Raw genomic sequence first — 17,812 nt, 5'->3', positions numbered from 1 at the left:
AGGGTGCAGCCCTGGCCGCCCGATCTGTAGAGCCGCAGAGGGACCCCCGCAGGACCTGGGGGCGGGTGGGGGGGCGCAGAGTCCGAGCTCAGCAGGGGCCGGCGGCGCGCGGGAGGCACCGGGGGCGGAGGAAGCTCCGTGGGGCTCCGCGAGTCCCACTGGGCTTGGTGGTGGGTCCGGGGCAGCCCAGCCTCGCCCCCGCACAGCCGCCTCTCCCGCCGCAGGTGCCGAGGACGACCTGACGCTGCGCGCCGCGCTCTACGGGCTGCTGTTCCACTGCCACGCGGACCTCGGGGACTGGGAGGGCGGCCTCAAGGTGCTGGACGAGGCGGTGCAGGTGCTGCCGCGGACGGCCCACCGCCTGTGAGCGCTCTGCCCGGACCTCCCCTCCCCGGCCCCTCCCCTGCCCTCCTCCCTTCTCGCCCTCCTTCCCCCTCCCCACCCCTCCCCCCAGGGAACCCCCCCTCCCCCAGAACCTCCCTCCCCTGCTCTGGCTCTACCGCCTTCCCCTGTCCGCCTCTTCCTCACCTGGAGGGGAATCAAGGCAAGGAACAACCGCACACAGATGCGAGGAACTCGGGCTCCGTGGCTTGTCTTTTTTGTTTGGTCACTAGGAGAAGGACGCGAATTCCTTAGTTTTAGATGCATCATCTATATTTGTTTTTCCTTCAAGCACTAATTTTTCTTTTTTGCTTTTTTTAAGCTTGATTTTTAAACATATGGTCATGGTGAAAGCCAAACTTGGCCAGAACTTCACCATGGAAATCCAGAAGTTCAAGGACGAGAGGGAAGATTATCTGGCACACATGTGGCGCCAACTGGCCTTGAACTCGAGCAGCGCGTCCGGGCAGCTGGTCTGCCACCACAACGCCATCCGGGCCCTGCAGGTCTGACCGGGGCTTCGGCTGCTTGCGACTCCGCTTCGGGGGTAGAGACGTGACCCGTGGGGGGTAGGCTGAGCCCCTCCTCGCCCAGCAGAGGACTTGAGGGAGGGCATGTGCCCTTCTGATGAGTCAGGGGCGCTTGACAGACCGCCCTCTTCTGTCGCACCTCCCCAGCGTGGAGGGATGCACCTTGCGGGGCGCGGCGTCCTGCTCTGCAGGGGAGTCCACCCGAGGAGGGGACGCCCGAGGCTGGACTGGGCTGCGGAGGGAGCAGGGCTCTGCAGCCTTCTGAGACGCCCCACGCCCACAAGAACCGAGCAGATGGGAGTGACATGGGGGGGGGGGCGAATCGGGGAAGGGGAGGTGCCTGGTGCAGAGCCGGTGGGACTCAGGGAAGGACAAGGAAGCCCTGGCAGGGGGGACTAAGGGTGTCCTGAAGACGCTCCCCGGCCCCACGTGCCTGTTCCAGAGAGCGTCTCTCTCGTTTCTCTCTCATGGAGCGCGTCCTGCTGGGCGGGTTCTCGACGGAGCCAGGGTCCCGGGGGTGGGGGTGTCTCTCTGGAAGGAGTTAACTGGGACGGGTCGGGACACTGCTGTGTGTGGTCAATGCTGAGTGGTCGGTGAAGACCAAGGTCCCCGTCAGGTTCACCGGGGCCAGGCAGCGTGGCCCCCACGACTTCACAGAAAGGCACCTGCCTTCTTGCAAAGGCTCTCCGTCCCCACTGACCCCAAGCCCCTCCTCCCTTGCTCCCGGTTTCTCAGGGGTACGAGATGTTTTTAGCAATTCACAAGGTCACAGGGCCATCACCACAGTCAGCGGCACAATGTTTCATCACCACCCAGAACCCCGCAGGTCTGTTCTCTGTCCTTCCCACTGCCGACCCCAGTGAGCCGCTCCCTGCCTGTGAGGGTTTCTGTCTGGACATGCGCGGTCGCACAAGGTGTGTCGCTGTGACCGGCTTCTTCCGCATCGTGTCAGGTGGCCAGGCCTCGTGTGTGCGGCCGGGAGCTCTCGCTGGCTCAGGGCTGCGGGCCTCCCTTCAGAGGGGCCTCCTGTTCTTCCGGGGGGCTCTTTCCGTGTGGACACACGGTCACCTTTCTCTTGGGCTCTGCCCGCGCAGCGTAACTGCGGGGCCCCGCGGGGTCTCCCCACCCGACCTTCCAGGAGGGCTTTCCCACCAGCCGGGCGAGGCTCCGGTCTCTCCACGCACCGGTGACGCCGTCTCCTGGCCGCCTTGTTCTAGCATCCTGGCGGCCACGGCGCTGTCTGATTGCAGTTCCCAGGCGACGGATGCGTGTATTTTCATACGTGTATTGGCCATTGGTCTATCTTTTTGGGCAAAATGTCTATTCTGATGCTTTGCCCAATTTTTGATTTGGTTAACTTTTTATTGTTGAGCTGTAGGACTTCCTCGTGCATCCTGGGCACGACCCCTTATCAGATAAAAGATTTGTAAATTTTTTCTCTCCTTCTGTGTATTGTTCTTTTCAGCCTCCCCCCACACCACTTACTGAGGGGGGTGGCGGGGGCTCAGGGCTCGGCTCCCCTCCGTCCACAAGCCTTCCTCCCTGATGATCTCAGCCAGGCTCCCGGGCTGAACGCTCCCTCTTCCCTGAGTCGCCTCGCAGCTTAGTGTCTAGCCTGGACCCCTCGCCCCTCGCCCCCACGCCCCGCTGCCCGCGCCCCTTCCATCTCCCGATGCGTCAGCCCAACACCCGAAGTCGAACTCCTGCTCCTCGGCACCCCCTCCTCCTTCCTGCCTTCTCCGCCCCACAGAAGGCACCCCCCCCCCACTCGCAGGGGGTCAGGCGTGGGGTTAGGGTTAGGGTTAGCAGGCCGGAGGCAGAGAGGCAGCAGGCGGGAGGCTGGCTCTGCTCTGGCGGGTGGGGAGCAGCTCCTCTGCCGCCTGCCATGCTTTGTGACCTAGTCTGTGCGGCTGGGCCTGGGGCCGGGCTCTGGGGCTGCCGCAGGGATGGAGCAGCGGCTTCCCTGGCCCTGGAGCTCTGCTGAACCGCAGAACCATCCAGAGCCTGCCTCCCATACACGTTTGAAGGCCCGTCTGAGGAAACAGAGCTGCTCACGGACCAAAGACAGCCCGACTGAGGAGTCCGGGTGCCGGGAGGGGCAGACGGGCATAGGCCAGGAACTGGAGGACCCAGCGAGACTGTGCCAGGCTTTGGTCTTGGGACAAAACCATGAGCGACAGAAAGGTTCTAACGAGTGTGGGCAGCAGATGTCCCGGTCGCGGGTCCCGCCGCGTGGAGGCGGGGTGAGGGCCCACCACTGGCTCCCAGAAAAGGAAGCAGCGGACGCCGACCATTGCAGCGTTTGGGATGCGGAGTGGTAAGCGCGGTCTCTTCTGTCTTTTTTTGCTTCATCCCAAAGAAACCAGAGAGCGAGTGGCAGAAAGTTGAGTACATCCTGGAGCTCAGCGGATGGCTGTACTACAAGCAGTTTCCTATGGAAGATGTGATTTTCCACCTGCAGTGGGCGGTCGACATCCTGACGCTGATCACCCCGGCCAGGGACAGGCCTGAGGGGGCAGGTGAGGGTGCGGTCTGCTCTGATTCGGGGCCGGCCCGGCGTGGACGTGTCCTCACGGCCTCCGCTGGGACCTGCGCCAGGGGCAGGAGCCTGGGACAGTATCCCTGAGGCCAGCGCGGCTCCTGATGGCAGGGATGCCTTCTCGAAGGGCCCGGTCAGGACAGCTCATGGCTGGAGCACCCCTGTGTTGCAGAGGAGCCAGTGTCCACTCCGGAAGCCCCAGAAAGCATGGTGTCCAAGGACACGGGGACAGTCCCCGTGGAGAAGCTCTGGAACGTGAGGCAGCTGGAGGCACTGGCCCGGGCCTACACCCTGCTGGCGCTGATGGTGTCCCCGAGCGCCGCCGGCTATGAGGAATACTGCCTCCTGGCCTACATGTGCCTCAGGCGCATCTGGCAGGTGAGGCGCCAGGCTGCCCGCTGCCCCGTCCCCAGCTCTTGGCAGGGGCCGACACCTCCCCCTGCAGCCCACGGGCCTCGCCGGCTGGTGCCGTCCTCAGACAACAGCCCTGCCCCCACTGCGGTGGCCGGGGACACTCTTCTCTGAAGCACACCACCACCCCGGCCCATCCACCACGAAGTGCCTCAGGGCAACGGTGTGTCGGGGCGACAGGCAGCCCATGTGTGCCTCTGCTTCCCTCGGCAGCCTGGCCCTCAAGAACCTTCTGTGCATCCCCCGTCCCCGCCCTCTGTGTACAGGCCCTCCCAGAGCGGCTCTTGGAGCTTCTGGTTCTCGAGGACATTTGAGGGCAATGCCCCTGCCCCTCCCAGCAGTGTGCGGGGGACAGTGGGACCGCCAGCCCTTGGCGGTGGGAAGAATGAGACCTGGAAGGCCTCCTTGGTCTTCAAGATGCCCCAGGCCCACCACAAAACAAGGATTCTTCAACACTTCTCCTAGGAGAACAGCTAAAATCTTTACGCGTTCTCAGTCAGAGACGTGAACTCACTTCATGGAGGTGACCGGCACTCCTTGGAGGTTGGCTCTGTGTCCCCGCTGGTCCAGCATCCTGGGGACTGCAGTGTCCCACCCACTGAAGGACACCACAGTCCCCTATGCTCACTGGTGTGGCCCTGGTGCCCGAGTAGACACCAGGTTGCCCCTCAGAGCCGCAGGACCACTAGCCACCCCTCGGATCTGAGCAGGCGCAGGAACGTGTGCACGGCTGCTCTTAACGCTGCGAATCTGGATTTCACTTTCCGCAGGTGTCTTTATTAACAGCAGGAAAAGCAATTTCAGAAAGCAAAATTCTAGAAGCAACAGCCAGCTCACATTTGTTATTGCCTAAAAAAGAAAAGGACAAGAAGAAGGGGAAGGACAGAGAGAAGGGCAAAGACCCCAAGCAGGTACCGTGTACGCATTCGAGTGTGGGACTGTGTCTGGGCCCCCAGCCGCGGAAGGCCAGGGCCACAGACTGGGTTCACGTGGCTGGGCCTGGACACACCCAGGCTGTGGGGCCCGACGGACCCCCTGTCCCTCAGTGTCCTCTTCCGTAAAGTGGAGGACCCCCCGGGCTGTTAGGAGGGTGACCCAGGGTGCGTGTCTCTGGTCGGAGGCCGGATCTCTGGAGCAGAGGGGCAGCGCGGGCATCCCGGGGCGGCCGTGCAGAGCGGGCCTCCCGCTGGGCTCCGGCACCACGTCGTCCGTCGTCCGAGCGCGGTGGCTCCCCGGGGAGACTCTGGCCGTGCACACAGCCAACAGCATCCGCTTGGCAAGTGATATCAGAGCGCGTTCGGCTGTGACAGTGAACGTGGCTGGGGAGTGGGTTACAGGGAGGGCAGCCACAAGCAGGGGCACCATCGGGGCAGGGGGGCCCCTGATCCAGGCAGCGCTGGGCCCCCGAAGGCAGTGCCCTCTCTGGGTTCAGCAACCCCCCCCCCCACCGGCTCAGGCTGGGCGGGATTCCGAAGCGACTCCCGCCTTCTTGCTCCGCAGCAGCAAAGCGCCGCCGCGGGCAAGCAGCTCCAGGACGCGCCGGCCAGCGTGGAAGAATGGGCTTCCTACTGCTGCCCCGAAGGAGTGATGTCACTGTTCCGACATGATAACAGCGACTTTACCATTAACCCCTCCAGCATCCGGAAGCCGGTAAGGCGACTTCGAGGGGCGGGTGCCGGCCGGCGTCCCGAACCCCGACTCCCCGCCCCGTAGCCGTGGTGCCGTGATGTACATCCAGAAAGAGGGCACGTGAGCAGGGCCTGGCTTGGTGCCTCGTTGACGACGCACCTGTGCGTGGCCTCCCAGGCCCCCGCCGTCCCCAGGCGACAGCCAGTGTCGGTGGGAAGCACGTGCTCCCTCTTGTCGTGCGGTGCCCTCCCCGCCGGGAGCGCGCCCCGATGCGGAAACGCCGCCGCTGGCCCTGTCTGTGGCTGCTGTGGCGGCGAGCCGTGGCCGTCCCCGTCTCCGGCTCCAGGGCCCACCTGGGTAACTGCGGAAACGCCCCCTCTCTGGATTTCCGCCAGCCACGCTGGCAAGGAAGCCGTTTGCTGGGAGGTCCCTGGGGTTAGACCCCATGACCCGGGACCTTCACTGCCCAGCGCCTTCCTCCCGTCTTTTGTGCTTAACAACGTGGGAATCGTCCCCGTATCCCTCCCGTGTTCGGGTTCGTTCGCCCCGTCTCGTCCGTGTCTCTGTCGCCTGTTGGCTTTCTCGGCCGTGGAGCCGTCCCACGCCCGGACTAGGCCACAGTACGCGTGTCCCTGCGACACTGGGGGACGCTCGTGTTGTCTCCAGTTGGTGGCTTCACCGTAAGCTGCTGTGAGTGTTCCTGACGGCACCCGTGGCCGTGGAGCGTGGGTTTGGCCGACCAGGTCACCTCTGGCCAAACGGCCTTCCGAGGTGGCTGAGCCAGCGCCGTGCCCCCTGCAGCGGGGGGGGGGGCATCGTCCACGCCGTGCCGGCCTCGCGTGGTTCCCCTTCTCCTACCTGGGCCCAGGTAGGAAGCACGGCCGCACCTCACTCTGCCCTCTGGCCTTCGGATGTCGCCTCTGTGGCCTTTCCAGGCTGTTGCCCACATTTTAGTAAGGTTTCTGTCTCTTTCTTACTGATTTGAAGGAATCCCTAACCTTCCCTGGAAACCACACCCTGACGGCGTACGGAGGGCGCGTCACCTTCCCCTCTTCGCGGGCTCCCCTGAGGTCTTCGCGTGACTCGAGATTCCGCGTCCGTGTGATAAAATGAGAGATCTGCTCCTTTGTCACTAGGACTTCGTGGGTCCTGTTTGACAGGACCGTTTCCGTCTCCAGAGGTCGTGAAGATGCCCGCTCACGGCGTCTTCCCGAAGCTTTCTGGGGTTCTGTGCCAGAGTCCCACAGGCTGTCGCCTGAGGCCGGGGGTGTGGTGTCGGGCGAGGTCAGCGCGGGCTTTCCAGTCTGGGTGTCAGATGTTCCAGCCCGTCTGTGGGAAGAGCGTGCGCCCGTCTTCTCTGCGGAGCCATGTTTGCCCTGCGACCGTGTCCACGCGCGCCCGCCCCTCACGGCCGCGACGCCGGAGCCTCCGTGGCCTTCGAGAAGGTCCTGGACGTTCTTCCCGTTCCCCTCACATCTCCGCGTGCACCATGGAGTCCGCGGCTGGGGCCCGGCTCCTGACCGCTCAGAGGCTCCGGTCGGCCACCGGCTCGGGGAGAGCGGACGCCCACGGCCCTCCGGAGCGTGACCAGCCCGACCCCTCCCCCGGCTCAGGCCTTCCTTCGATGCGTGGCGGGGGTGCGTTTCCCGTGCGGGGCACACGCGCGTGTCGGTGGGGTTCCCTGTGTTTGACTCGACGTCTTTGATCCTGTTGCAAATAGGCTTTTCTGGGTCACGCCTGAACGCCACGTTAAAAACAGACAGTTTTGTTGACCTTTCAGTAGCTGTGGTGACGTGTCTTCACGTCTTCTGGGCGTCGTGTGGGACGTCGCTCTGTCCGACCCGTCATCGCTGCCGTCACTCCCGCACCGGGCTCTGCGGGTCCAGGCCCGGGCAGGTGCAGGAGAGACGCCGGGCACGGCAAGGGCCTTATCGCGCTGCCGGCTCTGACGGGAGGGTTGGCGACACTCGCTAGCGGGGTGACGGCTGTTTGTCGTGGTTTCAGGGACATTCTTCGCCCGCCAGAAAGTTTTCGTTTCTCGCTGCCCAGAGCTTAGTCGTGAGCGGCCGGAGCCGGAGTGGCCGTATCCAGCGGCCGCGCGTTTCCTTCCTGCTTCCAGCTGATCGCGTGGCTCTTTTGCCGATGGTCACCCGGAGAAGATCCGTGTGGCTGAAACGTGTCATTCGTCTCCTGCATACTCGTGTTTGTCACCTTGCGGCCTTGGTGTCCACAGCCCTCTCCCGTGCATCCGGCCCCCGTGTCAGGATTTGGTAAAAAGTTATCCAGATTCTGGTTCCCAGCCGGTCCCAGCCACGCGGCTTTTCCACACCGACGTCCAGCTCTCCTGCTGCCTGTGGACACCCGCTGGGTGTCCCGTGAATTCACCGCATCCCGGCACGGACCACCCAGGGTTGGTGGGTGTGGGCTCCTCGGCCTCGGAGCTCAGGCTCTCAAGGCGGCCCCCGCGTCGACGGTGCCGGGGCCCTAGGCCACGTGCACGGCCACCCGAGGTGGCTGCGCTGGAGGGTCCCGTGACGCCCCTGTGCAGGCTGACGATTTGCTAGGGCGGCTCACGGAACTCAGCGAAACACCGTGTTTTCTGGATCCCCGCGTTGTTAGCAAGGACGCGAGTGAGCAGCCGGGTGAAGAGGTCCGCGGGTCGGGGTCTGGTGCCGAGCGCGGGCGCTCCTGCACGCCTGGCTCCGGGGGCACCGCCGCGTGTGGATGTGTCACCCCCCGGACGCGCCTCGCCGCTCCGTGTGGGCTTTAGGGAGGTCCCGCGACGCAGGCGCGAGTGAGGGAATCTTTGGCCCCTCCCTGTCCCCGGCACCAGGGGGCGGGACCAGACCTCCAGCCTCTGGTCACAGGGTTGGGTCCCCGGCACGCGGTCCCCCTCCCCAGCTGTCCGGGGGCCGCCCGGAGTCACCTCGCGGGGGCAAACTCAGCTGCTCGGAAGGGCCTCCTGGGTCTCGAGGTCGCAAGGGTTGATGGAGCTCAGGGCCAGCAGCGGGTCCGTGTCCTTGTGGGTCACAATGTCACACTGACCCTTTCATCAGTTAGGAAGTGTCTCCCCCCCTTCTTTTTCTTATTCTTTTTTTTTTTTTAAGATTTTATTTATTTATTTGACAGAGAGATTACAAGTAGACAGAGAGGCAGGCAGAGAGAGGAGGAAGCAGGCTCCCCGCCGAGCAGAGAGCCCGATGCGGGACTCGATCCCAGGACCCTGAGATCATGACCTGAGCCAAAGGCAGTGGCTCAACCCACTGAGCCACCCAGGCGCCCCCCCCTTCTTTTTCTTGAAGGACTTCATGCTTCTACTGATACTAATTTTTTAGAAAAGTCTGGAATGTGACAAAATACCCGTGGTTTTTTATTTATTCTGTCCATTAATAACTAATATTTGAGAACATTTTAATGTTAATGGAACATGACCTAAAAAAAGTTTAATTGTTTTACATTTCAATATTAGGGTATTAACAAGAGAAAGTAAAAATTATGGTCAACATTACTACATCAAAACAAACAATAAATGCTTGATATTAGTCTACATACCATTTAGTTTTTGGCGTAAAGTTCTTTGTAAGAGAGAACACTAGAGTCACGTCGCTCGTGGGGAGCCCCCCGCTGCTGGGGCGGCCGCTCCTCCGTGTCCCTGCGGCGGCTCTTAGCATCGCTGTCTGCGGTTGTGGGAATGGGGTGCAGTGGAGAGACACTCGCCGCCTCCGTGCTAAGTAAGAGCACATCCCCGATTACCGTACGTACGGGGAGGCCGACGGAGCGCGGCTGCCCCGTGTGTTTGAGGCCATCGGTCAAGCCTACGGAGTCGGGTCAAGGCACGGGTGTAACGGTTCGCACAGAAAAGAGCGCGAAGCCAGCCTGGGGCCTGAAAACAGGACAAAACCATAAGTTACTCTTTCTGGCAGCGGCGACAGCGTCCTTTCTACCATCTTCCTTGTGACTTTAGACAATCTTTGCTGGCCTGGGGGCATGCGGGGTGCGTGGGGCCAGGACACGTGGGTCGCCACCGCGGACGGTCCCCCATCTTTATTTTTCTTGATTCTTGGGGAGGTTGTAAAAGATTATTTGTTCGTTCTGCCTGAAATCTGGGAGAGTTCCCTGGTGGGGACTTCTGGATCTTTTCTTCTTTGGGGGAAAGTCATAAGTTACGATTCAGTTTACTTTGTAGTTTAAGAACTTTTCTGATTTTCTGTTTCTCTTATAATTTGGTGGATTGTGTTTTTCTAGGGTATTCCCACTTAACGTAAAATTACACGTTTGTAAAATAATGTTGTTCCTAATGTCCTTTCATGATCTTGGAGTGTCTGTAGGCTCTGTAGGATGCGAGCCTTCCCACCCCTGCTTCCCGACCCGCCTCACCAGGGTTATCGGTATTAATCTCTCAAAGAAAACGCATGTTCTCCTGGCCGCCCAAAGCCACTGGCTTTTGGGAAGTCCCTGAGACGGCTGCGTTGCATGTAGATCACCCTGACCCTAAGGTGCAGGCCTTTGGGGACCCAGCCGGGTGCGTAGCTTGCGGTGGGCCCTCCACGCGGCTGGTTGTCCCCTCCTCCCCGACAGGAAAAACTCCAAACTAGCAAACAAAACCCAGAAGCACTACCAGCCTCCCAGCCGGCTCCTGAGTCCTCAGAAACCCCCAGGACGAGGGCACCCCGATGTGGCTCACTTCTTGAGACCCTGTTGTCTTCTGGCCCAGTAACTGCCCCAGCACCACCCAGTGACCTGCGCTTGGTCCAGCTTCTCGAATTTTCCACCCAGAGTAATAGTCATGTCAAACCCCGTCTGTCTTCATGATCCGAGATGGTCTCTACCCGCACTCGGTTTTAAGGCAGTTGTATGTTGCATCGAGAGACTCTGTTTGCAATGGATCGGCAGTTTCTCGTGGAGGAAATCTAACAGAAACATTCACTGGAGTGAACATGGGAATGGGCTGTTTCTCGTGTGGACTTCAACTGTGTTGCGTGTGGGCGATTACGGGAGATCGCGCACGACGAGATGAAAGCCGTGCGTGAGGAAGGGAAGGCGGGAGCACATCGTCCATTCACTCAGCAAACACGGCTCCGTCCGGTGTGCGTCGGGACATGTGCATGGCGTGGGGAAGGGCGGAGGCCGCTGACGAAAGACCTTGTGAGCTGGCGGCCTGCCGTCCCTCCCGTCCTTGACCTTACACGTCTGTCGTGTGTTTCCGTAGACGTACACTTTGTACTATCTGGACCACTTGGTCAGAGCCCTGCAGAAGCTGTCCCTTCACGAGCTCACCGTCCCGCTCCTGCAGCTGGGGGCAGCCATCGCGGCCGCGGTGGTGGACAGCAAGAGCCTCGGAGACCTCTACCACCTGCGGTCAGTACGGCTGATGCACGTTCGGGGAGACTGGGGGACACTTGGGAGGCTGAAGGGGAAAACTCCAAAGCAATGCAAGAGAAACAGCATTTCCAAATACTAATTCTGTGGTTGGCTAATTCCATAAGTAATAGCCCAGTGATTTGTAAAACCCAATAAATCCACATATTCGATCATGAAAATACTGTTTTTGTTTTAAAATTTCGACTGGGTTCTTAAGGGAAGATCATTGTTCTAAGGAAATGTATGCTGATGTGTTAGAACGAAGGACCGCTGTGTGGCCTGCTCCCCAGTCATCCAGAAGAAGTATTTACAGGGTGGCGGGGGCAGGGAGACAAGCCGTGAGCAGGCGCGGTGAGCGCTTGCGCCCAGGGCTCGGCGAGGGGCGTACAGTCGGGCTCTGCGGTGCTCGGGCAGCTCTTCTGGAAGCTGAAAACCCTTTCCCACGACGCCGTTTCACGCCAGAACCGAAGCAGACCTTGCCCGTGTCGCGGAGCTCAGGGCCCCGCCCGTGGAGCCTTATTTTTCCCTCTGAGGGTGACCTAGACGGTGAGTCCGGACGGAGTCCGGTGTGTGAGTGCGTGTGAACATTCTTGCCGCCTGAAGGTCTCAAGAGGCACGTGTGCCATCTTGCTTAGGTCTGAATATTACTGAAAACATCCCTAAATTATCCATTCTTTTCTCGTTTACCAGCTTTTATGAGGCGCACTGGGCCCAGTGCAGCCTGACCCTTACCCACACGTCCCGTGTGACCATGTGCTTGCTCTGTTGCCCCTTCCCCTAGACTTGCCCTTGCTTGTTCCGACTTGAAATTGAGAGAAGCAGCTACTCACCACGAGGAGCAGGCCGGGCGGACCTACATCTACGATCTGGAGCAGGCGAGGTGCGCCCCCCAGCCCCCGCGGTCCCGACCCGCCCAGGGGACGCCAGCTCGCCTGCAAACAAGGAAGGATTTGGCCAGCACGGAGCTGCTCCCGGCTGTGTCCTCTCCAACCCCAGGCCCATCCTGCATCACACACAGCCGGGTCGTGGGCGGAGGGGGGACGACGCTTGGCCTGGGGTGGGGGCAGTGCCGGGGGTCAGGGGCAGCTCCGGGGGCAGTCGTGGGAGTTTTGTGTGTCATCTCTGTGAACACGTGAGTGATCGGTGGCTGTTTTAATTTGCATTTCTGGATCACTAATGACATTGGACATTTCCAGATACTTGCTTCTTGGCCGTGGCATTTCTTTGGCATGTCACCTGTGTTGCTTACATTAGCTGCAGAAAGGAAATTGCCTTGAGAAAGGAGAAGAATAAGGTAGCGGTCTTAGACGACAGTGTGCCGACGCCGGCTGAGCCCGGAACTGCAGTGCCGCCCCCGGAGACGAAGCCCCTCGTGGCCCAAGACAAGGTACCCTCGCTCCGCCAGCAGAACCGTGTTCCTGAGCCACAGCTCGGCCCCTAGTGGGACGGGCCTTCACCACGAGCTGTGTACAGACCCTCATGTCGGGTTCCCTGGGAAAGCCGGGGTGCGTCCCCTCCCTGTGCGCCCTGGGTGTCTCTGGGGAGATCGAGGCTACAGATCACCTCGGAGTGCACCCACCAGGGGCCTGGGCAGGGTTCAGAGAAGACGGACGGGGGCAGCACAGAGGGATTCCCAGGAAGGGTGGCCGAGGCCGGGGCAGTTGGAGAGTTGCCCCAGAGGTCTGACCACTGCCCACACGGCGGGATCACTGGTGTGGGCTCGCGCCTCGAGAAGAGCAGCCGTCAGGCCACCACGCTCCGAACAGCTGTCACCCCGGGGCCACCAGCCTTGGGCCTCCGTCCTCGAGCCCCGGGCGTCAACCATCTGGGAAGCGCGGTAGGAACGTGCCAGGCCCCCTTGTGTCTTGAGGAATTCAGGGGCTCACTGACCCCTCACATGCCGGTCCGGGTGCCGCCTGGTACCGGAGACCCGGGTCCCGGAGCATGGGGCAGCGGCTGGAGCAGGGGCAGCACAGGACCTGCTCTGACCCCTCGGGGTGGGCTGGCGGGTGAGAAGACACGCTGTCCCAGGAGACGGCTCGCTGAAGAGGTCGGGGGCCAGGCCTGGGGGGAAGCAGGGACGGCGGGAGCTTCCTCAGCATCCGGCGCAGACCTGCCGCCCCATCTTCCAGCTCCTGACGGTGAACGGAGACACGGGGAGGGGCCTGGAAGGGACGTCCTTCCCCCAGCTGTGGATGCTCAAAGCCGACGTGCTGCTGGAGATGGACCTGCACCAGCCCGCGAGGCTGCTGCTGGCGGAGGCCTGCCTGGCCTTCCAGGTGAGGGGCCGCCACGCCCTGGGTCCGGGCGGGGGGGCGCCTGCACACGACGGCTCTCTGGGACGCAGGCTGGCCTGGACTCAGATCTAAGTCTCTGCCCTTGGCCTGTGGTTTCTCTGGTTTTCGTTCTGTCCGTGGAGAGTTTGCTGAAGTCCTTGCTTCCTGCGGCGGCTGCGGGTCTGACCCCACGGGTGTTTCCTGATGTCGTGTGCGGGGGCCGAGAGACAGGAGGGTTCCTCGCTGTGGGACCAGCCCAGGCGTCCGTCGTCTCTCGGGGGGCCTCGCTGGAAGCCTGAGGTCTTCTGAGCCCCCGAGAGGCTTGCACTCCAGCCTGGCTGTTCAGACCTTGGCTCCCAGCGCCCCCCCCGTCATCCCCGTCTGCTGTGCTCCTTGGACCTGCCCTGCCCCGGGCACACAGGTTCAGGTGCCCCCATGATTGGCATCTACTGCCCGCAGCTGGAGGCCCCAAAGCCCCAGCTGTGTCCTCCTGAGCTCCGTCCCCCGTGAGAAAGGTTGCCCATGTGTGCACCCCTCCCCGCGGAGAACGGGGTGCCTGGGACAGGCGGTTCGATCGGCGTCCGGCTCGGAGAACCACATTCACTGGGGGGCAAGGCAAAGCTACAGGACCAGACGGGCTGTCACGGGTTTTAAAGGACTCCAGAGAGAGAAGGACCTTAACAGCACAGAATTCAAGGCCGTGGAGATTCAGGCCGTGGGCAGAGCGCTTGTCCCTCACAGACGGCTGCGTGCGGGCCAGACGGCGGAGGGGCGAGGCGGGGGCAGAAGGGGGAGCGTCCGGTGGGACCGAGAGGCCGCACTCTGCTGGCAGCGGCCTCTTCTGAGACCCGCGGGCCGAGGATTCGGCCGTCAGAGAGCTCCTGGGCGTGTCCGTGCCCAGGTGGTGGCTGGGGCACCTTTGCTCCTCCAGACGCCACTCGGCCCCTCCTGAGCCTTCTGTCCGGTGTCCCACACACATGGACGGCGCCTTGCCGGAAGGCTTTTCCTTCCTGCCCTGAACCGCATCTCCGTGGGGCCGTAGCGGTCGGCGCCTGGCGATGTCTCCCTGGGGCGTCTGCCCGCCCCAGCCGCTGCGTCCCTCCACAGCAGTCCGCCATCCGCCTCTCCGCCGCGGCTGCCCCCACCACCCCCACCAGCATGTCTGCCCCCTGTGAGCGCCTGGCCCGCCTCGCCCCCAGCCTGCCCTGGCTTCTGGGGCCTTGGCTGTTGGGACCACGGGCCCCAGGCCCAGCAGGCCCCACTTCAGTGTCTTCGAGCTGCACGCTCGCTGCTCTGTCCGGAGCTGGCCACCGCAGACTCCTGCCCTTCCCGCCTGAGCGCCCGGCGTCCTCCTGCCCGGGTGGGGTTCAGAGGCCGACAGCACCCGCACCGCATGCCCAGGCTCCCTGCACTGTGTGTGAGGGACGGGGGATGAGGCAGCCCCGGCTGGCTTGGGTGCAAATGTCCGCCGTCCGTGGCCAGCGTCTGGACAGCTCCTAGGAGGGCACTGGGGACTGCTGCCAAGGGAGGGCTCGGGGACCCTGGAAGTGGACATTAGCACATGCAAAGGCCTCAAGCCCCCCCAGCCCCGGGCCCTTCAGAGGGGAGGGAGCCGCCCAGTGGCCTCTGTGTGGGGCGAGGCCTGGTGCCCGGAGCTGCTGTCACGCCGTCCGGCTCCCGCAGACTCTGCTCACACGTGTCTGTTTCAGGAGCTTGGGGACCCTTGTGCGGAAGCAAAGTGCCTGCACCTTCTAGCGCAGCTGTCGAACAAGGAGAAGAACCACGCGCGCGCCCTGACGCTGCTGGAGAAGGCCCAGCGCCTGGGCGGGGACGAGGAGTTCTGGCACAGCTCCGCGCTGACCCTGGCAGACGCGCTCCTGGCCACGGGAGGCGAAGGCAGCAAAGTGACGGTAGGGCCGCCCGGGCGCGTGTGGGGGGTGGTGGGTCCCCATGGCCCGGAGCCACCCGCGGACATCCCCGCCCTCCTCAGGCCTGCCGGGAGTTGCAGAGACTCATCGACGTCTTCAGGGACCTGCAGAGGGAGAGACCGAACCGAGCGCCCATCCTGGAGTTTATGAGCACAGACCTGGAAGCCAGGTAGTTGTGTGCGAGGAAAACTGAATTCACACGAGGTCGGGGCTGACTGTCCTCACGCGGCTTCCCAGACCTCCGAGGTGCAGAGAGTCACACAACACCCCTGACCCAGCTGGTCTTCTCTGAAGCGGAGCCTTCCACCTGGGGACCCTTGTCCACAGCCCATGGCCCCGGGGGGCAGGGGCCCCGGGGAGGTCACCAGAGCCTGACCTTCAGCCTTCTGGCTCCCGGGGACAGTGTCTCTTCCTTTCCAACGTGCCTTTTTGTCGGGACAAGGACGCAGGTGGCTCGTTTGGTTCCTACATTCTCTGGGGACACGTCTGAGCTCCCCCACGTGCACGTGGACCCCCGCGGGGTGAGGGGCAGGCACAGCCCCAGCAGGGGTCTGGCCGCGGGGTTTTCTCCATCCCGCCCCCCGTGATGGTGTGACCTTCGTCCCGTGAGCATGTGCCTCCGTGGGGTCTGTCCTGTCTGGGTCAGTGGCAGGCGCTTTGGGTAAAGAGCTTCGGAGACCGACACTCGCCTCCCGGGCTTGGGGTCCTTCGGATGTTTGGCCTCTTTGTGGCACTTTGTATTCTTCCAGAAAATTGCGAACTCTGGGTTTTGGGTCGTGTTGCTGTGTCTGTTTCTGGACTCTTTTCTTGTAACGTCACAGTCTTTGTCACAGGTCTGTCCCCGCCCATGCCCAGGCCCACCTTCCCCTCGGTCAGACTTGGGCATCGCCTCCCGCTGACCTTAACAAAGTAGCGGCCGAGGCTTGTCCTCGCGGCTTCCCCTTGTTTCCACCTTGTGTTTGCTCAGCTCTGGGTTCTTGGTCGGAGGGGCTCGGGCTCCCGGGGCTCCAGCTGGCCGCACCCGCACGTCGTCCTGGGTGCCCGCGTGGGATCTGCGCCTGCGCCACAGGAGGGCGGTGCCGGGGCAGGACACTCTCGTGGTGGAAGCACGTGGCCCGCACGCTTTCTGGTCCCGGGAGCGCTCCGTGTCGGGCTGACGCAGGCCGGACCGCGGTGGCCACGTAGGACGGTCCTGCCGCCCGCAGATGTGTGAGCCTCCGGGTCAGGGCCGTCGAGGACCTCGCTGGCTGTGAGCCTCCCGAGCGCTTGCTCCTGCTGACCGAGCTGCACGATCGTTTGATGGAGATTGAGAAAAAGCTGACCGCCTGCGGCTACAAAGAGAAGTGTGTGGACATAAAACTAGAGCGCGCAAAGATCAAGAGGTGAGCAGTCCTGCGGGGGCCCCCGGGGTGGGGGGCTGAGGGTCTATCCCTCAGCTCCTGCCCCCTAGCCCCTGCCCCCCTGTCCCGTGGCCTGACCCCATGCCGGGCTCTCCTCCTGGCTCAGGACTCCCCAGCCCCCTTGTGTCCTAGCAGAGCCTCCTCCTGGCCCTGGGGCCAGCTGCACATCCCTCCAGGACAGCGGCATGGGGGGTGGGGACGTCCGCGCTCTTGTCCCGCCCCCTCGGTGTCCCCTCCACCGCCCCCCGCAGCGTCTCAGCAAACACAGCAACATGCGCCTCCGAGCTCCACACACACACCCCCACCTTGTTCACACTCTGGTCACACTCGTGCAGACACACGTCACACCCGTGTGTGCACATTACCTGTGGTCACTCACAGGCACACACACTCGGCCCCGTGTGCCCCTGGACATGCTCGCCCTCGCTAGCCCTGCAGCAGCCCACGGTCAGCCTCCCCCGTGCGACCGCTCGAAGTCCCCACCGTCTTCGAGGGCAGGGGCTGACCCAGAAACAGAGGAAGGAGGCCGAGCCTCAGCGACCTCCCTCTCCCACCGCCCCTCCGTCCCCCCCGGCCCTGGGCTGCCCACCTGCGTGGGGTGCGCACAGGCATTTCGAAGCGCAACAAGCAAATCTTGTGTCGAAGGTGTTAAAAACAGCCTTTATGAGGAAAAAGCCACCTGGACACATGGGGTGTAACGTTGATCCTGTGATTACAGAATCGATATGTGGTCCTTGTCAAACTTTAAAAAATGCAGGAAGGCATGAAGAGGAAAACAAGGCAGTTAAATCAGCACAATTAATGTCATGGCGTTGGTTCGTTGGATAGATTTAATTTTACAAAAATAGAATAAAGTGCATACGTATTTTGGGGCCAAGCTACAGTGACGATATCTTTACAAACAGAACATCCAGTCATAAAACTTGAAGTACTCATAAAGATACGATAGAATCATTTAAAATCAGACACTGTGCAGCTTGTTAGTATCGATGGAATGATGCTGAAGGTTCTGGTTCCAAACCCCACTCTTCTGTCTTCTAAAGATTATGCGCCCGACACGAAAGAGGGGAAGGGCAGAGAACGGCGTATCACCTGGAGGCCTACGACTTGGTCCAGAGCGCCGTGGCCGAGGCAGAGGCACTGTTTCTCAGCGTGCGGGGCTTACTGTCCTCGCAGGAGGTGAGTCTGGGTCCCGGTCCCTCCCCGGAGCCCTGAGCACCCCTCGGCGCACACAGATACACCCCGCACTTGCCCTAAAAAGGCAGCCTGCCTCCTTGCAGTCCGGCTGGGACGCAGCATTGCAGCAAGATTCGCCCTCCCTTCCGAAATAACCAAAGAGTAGACAAAAATGTGAAAC

The 17,812-nt window shown here is 62.2% G+C and overlaps 1 protein-coding gene across 1 annotated transcript in view; it reads left to right on the top strand.

The window, feature by feature from the left end:
* The window catches only part of CFAP46 (cilia and flagella associated protein 46), a 62,948-nt gene extending 45,162 nt beyond the window's left edge, over positions 1 to 17,786 (top strand). Inside the window, exons 26-40 of the mRNA XM_044240769.1 lie at positions 225 to 363; positions 704 to 887; positions 3,271 to 3,430; positions 3,623 to 3,828; positions 4,632 to 4,772; positions 5,362 to 5,511; positions 10,700 to 10,848; positions 11,633 to 11,731; positions 12,106 to 12,238; positions 12,984 to 13,130; positions 14,837 to 15,037; positions 15,118 to 15,224; positions 16,261 to 16,437; positions 17,499 to 17,634; positions 17,736 to 17,786. Of these exons, the coding sequence (XP_044096704.1) occupies positions 225 to 363; positions 704 to 887; positions 3,271 to 3,430; positions 3,623 to 3,828; positions 4,632 to 4,772; positions 5,362 to 5,511; positions 10,700 to 10,848; positions 11,633 to 11,731; positions 12,106 to 12,238; positions 12,984 to 13,130; positions 14,837 to 15,037; positions 15,118 to 15,224; positions 16,261 to 16,437; positions 17,499 to 17,634; positions 17,736 to 17,786 (2,180 nt within the window). The remainder of the gene's footprint in view (positions 1 to 224; positions 364 to 703; positions 888 to 3,270; positions 3,431 to 3,622; positions 3,829 to 4,631; positions 4,773 to 5,361; positions 5,512 to 10,699; positions 10,849 to 11,632; positions 11,732 to 12,105; positions 12,239 to 12,983; positions 13,131 to 14,836; positions 15,038 to 15,117; positions 15,225 to 16,260; positions 16,438 to 17,498; positions 17,635 to 17,735) is intronic.
* The last annotated feature ends 26 nt before the right edge of the window (positions 17,787 to 17,812 follow it).

This window comes from Neovison vison, chromosome 2 (assembly GCF_020171115.1).
Source record: "Neovison vison isolate M4711 chromosome 2, ASM_NN_V1, whole genome shotgun sequence".
Lineage (NCBI taxonomy): Eukaryota > Metazoa > Chordata > Mammalia > Carnivora > Mustelidae > Neogale > Neogale vison.
The sequence above is the reverse complement of the archived record's forward strand: the minus strand, read 5'-3'. Positions and strand labels throughout refer to the sequence as shown.